This window comes from Ictalurus furcatus, chromosome 29 (genome assembly GCF_023375685.1).
Source record: "Ictalurus furcatus strain D&B chromosome 29, Billie_1.0, whole genome shotgun sequence".
Taxonomy (NCBI): Eukaryota; Metazoa; Chordata; class Actinopteri; order Siluriformes; family Ictaluridae; genus Ictalurus; species Ictalurus furcatus.
In genome coordinates this window covers 15,502,066-15,509,626 of record NC_071283.1, presented here as the reverse complement: position 1 = coordinate 15,509,626, position 7,561 = coordinate 15,502,066, and the positions used below count along the sequence as shown (strand labels likewise).

Below are 7,561 nucleotides of genomic sequence, written 5' to 3'. Positions count from 1 at the left end.
TCATATGCAAAAGTGTTTGCCCATGTGATGTCACAGATCCTGTCCCATCCACAGCCGTCTTTGGAGCTCGGTTAAAGAAATCATCTTTCTTTTTTTTTTTGTACAGGGGAGAACGTATTAAGCTGTGAAACTTGCAGGAGGTTTTAACGGTACAATGACCTCTTGTATCAAAAGATCAAGAAAAATTTGACTTCCCCTTTTAACGATTCCACATATATGTTAATAAAGTTAGAACAGATTGAAAAAAAGCCAGCAGTTGAAGCTTTTCTTATGACTTCACAAATGAAACTGCTCTGGATTTATTTATTTATTTATTTATTTATCTATTTATTTATTTTATTATCCGTGAGGTGTGATGGGAGAAGCGGTTTTGCTGACAGGTTAACAACAAAACTTAACAAAGACATGTTTGTTGTTGCTCTCTCTCTCGCTCTCGCTCTCTCCCTCTGTCTCTCTCTCTCTCTCTCTCTCTGTCTCTCCGTATGACGTCTCTCTTCTTTGTCAGTATGCAGTACGTTATTTTCCCCTCTTGCCAGGAGGTTCTTGTGTCCCCAGTCTAAATAAAGCTTTGTTGATGTAACGTGTCTGGGTCTTTTTAAGGAAGTCTGTGGGAGGCCCTGTAGCGTTATTATTGTCAGCTCAAAACAAGTCTCCTTTAATCCTGCACCTTCACACTCCCAGTTGCTCCCCTTCAACCTGTTGTAATTCATTTTCCAAACAAGACTCGGTTGACTGGAGCGACTTGAACAACAAACGTTGTTTAAAAGAAGAAAGGAGAAGTAACACGCAGCGGTGTTTTGTTGCAGACGTTTCCCTCGGCGCTCGGGCCCCGTAATTGGTTGCGATGTTAATCTTGGGCAGATTAAAGCAAGGCGGCGAGCGCGGTCCTCCGGTGGGTGAGGTGGAGGTGGAGGAGAACACCTCCACTCTGTGTATTATTATTATTAAAGCAATTCTGATTAGCTGTGAAAGAGAACAAAAGGCTGGAGTATTAATGCTAATTGAGCTCTCTCTGTGCGCGCGACGATCCACCGCTGGGGGTCTAATTAATGCTCCACTTGTTTAGATTGACGTGCTGGAGAACTGCACGGGAAGGTGAACTCCAGACTTCATCTGAGTCAAGGACGAGTTGAGATTTCGGTAGAAGGTTACTATGTACTTGCGTCTGCTTATTTTCCGCTGGACACCGAGGGACTACCGAGCGAACCGAACAGGGGTGTGTGGGTGGAGCTAGAAAAGCAGCAGTGATGTTTGTTGGTGAATGAGAGCTTTTAGCCGTACTCATGTTCGATGCACGTGACTCTTTGAGGGTTTTGGCTGGATGCGCGTCGTGATGATGTCACATGACTCATCTCGGCCCAAATCTGTGGTAATTTTGAAAAATTGCAAGCTCCTTCGAATATTGCAGAGTTTGCTTGGTTTTGCATTGATTTCTGAGATTGCTGAAATCCTGTAGGGACTGATTTAACACCACTGTTATTCAGAATGAAACGCTGACCGTTAGACGAGGGCAGAAAAAACAGTGGATGTCTCCAACCGCCAAACGTATCGATCCATCAGTCGGCACAAGCCCGGCCCAGCAGCTAATCAGCTCGGACGTGACCAATTACCCCGAGCTGAAGCGGGGGTCGTGTGTGGTGGTGTAGAGAAGCCTCGATCGGCTCACGCTCATCACCACGCATTGTTCACACTCATATTTTACACCGGGGATGGAATTTATTTTTTGAGCAAAGAAAAAAAAATCCGATGAGTTTTAGAATGGCGGGAAAAAGCAATTTGGCCTCGTACGGCAATCAATTAAGGTTTCTGTGCGGATTTACTGCACTTAGATTGGATCTTGAGTGCCTGGAGAGGTATTATGCTCAATGGCCTCTTGTATAAATAATAGTGAAATGCTGTGTGTTTTATATATAAAAATAAATAAATAAAGGAAGTAAAAGAAGAAACACTGCTGAGGATCCGAGTTTTCTCAGCCACTTACCGCTGAATATTAAAATATTCAGTTCCAGTTTCCCCTCGGAGCTGATCTCAGTTCTGTAACGCACGAACACGCTTTAGTTAAAGTAATTACATCTTTGGAATTGTACTTAATTGTGTGTGTGTGTGTGTGTGTGTGTGTGTGTGTGTGTGTGTGTATAGGGTGCTAACATTAAACCGGTGGTGTCGTTTATCGCCGGGCTCACGGCGCCCCCCGGCAGGAGGATGGGTCACGCCGGTGCCATCATTGCAGGAGGAAAGGGCGGGGCTAAAGAGAAGATCGCCGCCCTGCAGTCCGCCGGCGTGGTGGTCAGCATGTCCCCCGCCCAGCTGGGAAGTACCATGCTCAAGGTGAGACTGGAACGCGCTACATCACTTAGGATTCCACTAGATTTTTACATCCGACCTCGCTGTATTTATTCTGCGTGAATTATTATTAAAACTCCAATAACCTTCACATTTAATATAACGAACCGTTACAACATTAACATCAACAGCAGTCACTCACCCACCTGCAGACTCCGCTATCAACACCGGAGCTCCTTATCGGGAACAACATCGATCCTGAACGCGTATAAAGACTCTGTACTTAAGCTTACCTAATAGTTACATAAGGTACAAATAAATATATAGTTACATACTTCTTATTTATATTTTGAAAGCGACATAATTTTCCACTTTTTGCATTATATTATTATTATTGTTATTAAAACATGTTTATTTATTTAGTTATTTTAATATTTTTTATTGTTGTCATTGTTGTTATTATTATTATTATTATTATTATTATTATTATTATATAGATTTCTAAAAGCACCAAGATTGTTTTATTCATTTGTTTGTGTTTTCCTTCTTTCTTTCTTTCTTTCTTTTTCTTTTCTTTTATTTATCTAGTTATTTATTAATTTATTTCCTCACTTATCAATTTATCTACATTTGTTTATTTATTTATTTACCTAGCAATTTATTTATTTTTCTTTCTTTCTTTCTTTCTTTATGTTTAGAGTTAGAAACTATGATCAGATGTCATCATACAGTTAAAAAAAAAAAAAATTGAAGATTTTTTTTATTATTAGAAAAATAAATGAATTAAGCAGTTAAAAAGGTCACCTGTAGCTAATCCATGGTGGCTTTTTTGATGGTGAGTGAAAGCGAGTTTTGAGGAAACAGGAAACGAGAAACATCTTTATCTCATCTTTTAGTTTTTTAACAGGAAGGATAAAAAAGAGACGGCGCGTATTAAACCCATTCATCATTCCGCTCCTTCGTTATGAGCGGCTGTGAACGCTGCGAGTTCCAGTGCATCGATAGCGTCTCGCTCAATTTCTCCACTCCTCTCCGGCGTCTGATCGGTAAACATAGCGAGGATGATGAAAACGGCTTTCCCCGTTATTTATTTAGCGGCTCCTCGTCCTCGTACATCTCTCCTAATCTCATTGGCCGGGTTAATCTCCGCAAAACAGCGCCGTGTGCTAATAACGGGAACGCATTACCAACGCATTCAGTTAGATTCATCTTAATTATGTGTTTGTCTCTCTCTCTCTCTCACACACACACACACACACACACACACACACACACACACACACACACACACAAACACATTCACCACACACTCTCTCACACACACACACACACACACACACACACAAGCATCGACTTGCTGTAATTCCCTTTTGGAGTTTCTCTTGACCTATCTCTGATTATGTGCTTGCAGTAATGACGCCCTTTATCTCTGACCTCTCCACACACACACACACACACACACACACACACTTCTATAAACCGTAACCCATGTACCCACACTTCAGCTACAAATTCGGCATCAAAACCCGTCCATCGTCGCCCCGGTTGTTCCTCTGATGTCCCCTAGATGGCAGTAGAACCTCGCACGTTCTCAGATCCTCTCCATTTTCTATGCACCATACTCTCTTGTCCTGATAAATGCCATTTGCATAAGGGAATTCTCGACCGAAATGCACAATTCCACCCGAGCCAGTTGGGGGAAAATGTGTTTTCGGAAGCGTCTCGGCTCGCCCCGCAGCTGTTACTCTTACTAAATTGACTATGTAAATAACTGCACTGCAGCGTAATGGTCTCCAGTCATATCTCTCTCTCTCTCTCTCTCTCTCTCTCTCTCTCTCTCTCTGTCTTTTTCTGTGTCTTCACTCGTGCTCGGGAATCTAAAGCATTACACCAGAAGAGTCTCACTTTTATCCCGTGTGTACCTCAGGGATCGATGTTCAGTTTTATGTTGCATCAGAACGCCACTTTTTTTTTTTTCCTTTCTTTCTTTTTTTTTGTGTTCTTGGTGGAAAAAATGGACAACTCTAAATCTATACGACTCTTCCCTTAAAACCCTCAAATCACACCAAAACTTACCGTACAGCTGTCGATATTTTTTTTTGCCGTTATCACGCTGAAATGTGGAGAGACCCTGAAAAACCGGACATTTCCAAACAAAACTAAAACCCAGCCAGCGGAAAATTGGAAAAGCTGACTGCAGGATTGTCCTTCTGTAGGAGAATAATCCATGACGCAGACGTGTGAGGCTCCGGACATGAAGCACGTCCCGGAAGTGTTCTAATCCTCTTACGCTACAGCAGTTTACGGACGATTACCGTATATTTGTTTATTAAAGAACGTCACGTCGTACTTTTTAATCTGGTTAATGTTGTGGAACGTCAGCGAAAGAAGTTCTTGCTTGCATTAAACAGTCAAAAGTTTGTGTGTGTGTGTGTGTATTATAGCAGCTATAAACAGTCGTTCCCTTAGTTACACTTGGTTACACTTAGTTACAGCTTTGACTGCAAACTCCTTCCATAAATATTAAATAATAATACATTTTATTTTTAAAGAAGTCTAAGCGGATGTGGCGGGCCCGCCGTACAACTCGCTGCGAGTGAGCTGTTGCTATAGAAACCGTACCGCGTGAGAACCTGTGCGTTAATATAAACCTGTGATTTGCGGGTGAGTATGTGAGCAAGGAAACTTCAAGAATGTTTTTTGTTTTGTTTTTCTGTCCTGCGCAGGAATTCGAGAAGAGGAAGATGCTGTAACGTGGACGAGTCTTGTCGATGCCACAGCAGTGTTTATGGTTTTTTTTTTGTTTTTTTTTCCTCCAGTCTTGAATCTCCATCTTCTGGAGAATTTTCCAGAACCAGATTGTTCTTTTATCGCAGTGAGATATCCAACGGTAACGTGAAGTTATAACCGTTAACGTTAAGGTTAACGTCGCAGGTGAGCGAAGGGGTGGTGTGCGTTACCTCCGTCTCCATCTCTACCTCCACCTCCATCTCGTCCATCATCAGTCTCATTACTGCAGAAATATATAATATAACTCAATTTCCTGCACTTCCTCCTCAGTGTGACGAGTTTTGTTCTTTCACTTGTGGGGACGTGTCGAGGCATCACTAGTTTTCACGTGAATCCGTCTCCGTTCCTGTTTCCTCACCACACGAGTCAGAAAACAGTTTGATACAGTTGAGAAAAGCTTGAAGCTCGAATTTAAATCGCTGGAGAACACACCAGCTCTCGCTTTGATCGCTCCGGGACGCTCTGCCGTACCGTCTGTATATTTATCCAATTCCACAGCCGTCTCTGAACTTATTCGTCAGCTCACGAGGCCATTCAGCAGCGTCACTCGCGCTCGCTCTCAATTCCAACCAATTTGGAGTGTGTTATTGAAAATGGCCGCCTCGTGCCCCGTGTGTTAGAGGCTTTTAGAACGCCTCTGCGCTCTCACGTACGTGTTTATTAATTCTGACACGCCGCACTGCCACAGATTGTATCTTTCCCTCTTAATGACATGCATTCACCATTCTTTTTTTTTTCTCTCTCTCTTTCTTTCTTTTTTCTTTTCTATTCCTCCGCGGAGGAATGAATGCGCCGGTTCGATCTTTGCCAGGCGCGTTTTCGAAAACCACTCATCAAAATGTCAACGGAAAAAAAAAATTCAGAACATCTGAAAATCAAATTTGCCGAACTACGATAACAATCAGACGTCCACAATATTCACGGGGTGTTATTGTCTCCTCTCTGCGCTGAAAGACACGAGCTTTGATTTATAGAGAACGGATAAATAATGGCCTGTAATAATGATGTGATGTGGCATTTTAATACGAGTGTAAGATGGGGGGGTGGGGGGGCGGGTGTTGGTTTTCTGTCCTTTTGTCCAAGGAAGAAAGTGATTAAAAAGCTGATTGTGGTGGAAGCAGGAACCCCGACTCAACCATGCTTTAATTGTCGTGGAAGTGTGCAAAGAACCCTGTCATTCCACAGTATCAAAAAATCTGATTAAAGTGATTTAAAAACAAAAAAAATCTAGCTAATTGTGCCTAATGGAGAAATCTCAAATGAACAGAGTGTTTTCTGAAAAAAAAATATAATTATGGATGTTAAAAAAACAACAACAACCAAAAAACAGGTAAGTCATTGTGGTTGATGTGGACAAGACCCACGGACAGGGACAATTCAAAAACGTGGTCCAAAAGAAAAAAACAAAACAATTCAATTATTTCAATTATTATTGAACTAAAGAAGGTTAAACAAACAAACAAAAGATCAGATTCTGATCAAACATGGCATTAAAACTGAAATTGTAGCTCTATAGGAGGAATCTCCACAGCTCCAACTGTGGAATAAACCGCTTAAAATCATTAAAACCTGCTGTTTAAAGATCATCGTCACCTACTAAAGTGAAATTAGCGATCAGGAGAGTTCTAAGGCTTTTTCTCCCAGGTAAGTTTTGTGCAGGTGCTCAGAGATTATTGACTGTAACGCTGTAACGTGTTCTTCAGCGTGTCCTTCAGGAGGAACCAAGTAACACCAAGCAAGAACCGTGAACTATCCAAAGCGCACTCGAGGAACCCGTATATTACTGATATAAATAAGAAGTAAAATAATAATAATTTACTAATTTCTTTGTGGTGCAAATTTATTTGTAACATTTATAGGAATGAATTGTACTGTAGAGCCACTGATAATAAAAAGAGTATTAAAGAAGAGAGGAGAAACATTTACACCTTTTTAAAAAAGGGGTGAAATTTAAAAATATATATAGAAGAATTATTTTTCAGTCATTACCCAGTGAATCGCTCTGTACACTTTGCTTTCGGTGATGAAATGTAGTGTTATTTATGGAAAATGTCGAAATTGTGATCAGACGTGAGAATTCTGATCTCTTTCACGTCTGCACCGTGTTGGATCTCGGGTTTGTTCTAGAGCCGTGGTTCCTGCGGCCTTTCTTGAAATGAATCATTTATATAATTTATATGCAACACAAATGACGTGTCAAACTGTCCATTTAAAAAAAAAAAAAAAAAGGATGTCTTTAGACATACTGGTGAGTGCAACTTTTTAGCAATAATACATTTAGTACTTTGGGTTTCTTCATTACATTCAACAAATACTCTCGTCCAACATTTCCGTTCGTAATTTATGAATTGGTGTCTCATGAATATTTGATGTCTTCTCAGCTGTAACATGATTGGTTAAAGACTTTAAAGTGAAGTTGATAAATGTTTAGATTTAGTGTGGAATCTGACGTTAGCGTTGATTAACATGTTGCATTGATATGAGCTAG

The 7,561-nt window shown here is 40.9% G+C and overlaps 1 protein-coding gene across 1 annotated transcript in view; it reads left to right on the top strand.

Annotated features, from left to right (window-relative positions):
- The window catches only part of suclg1 (succinate-CoA ligase GDP/ADP-forming subunit alph), a 16,050-nt gene extending 10,714 nt beyond the window's left edge, over positions 1-5,336 (top strand). The window contains exons 8-9 of the mRNA XM_053619483.1: positions 2,140-2,328; positions 5,010-5,336. Of these exons, the coding sequence (XP_053475458.1) occupies positions 2,140-2,328; positions 5,010-5,036 (216 nt within the window). The 3' untranslated portion in view covers positions 5,037-5,336. The remainder of the gene's footprint in view (positions 1-2,139; positions 2,329-5,009) is intronic.
- Positions 5,337-7,561: the final 2,225 nt, after the last annotated feature.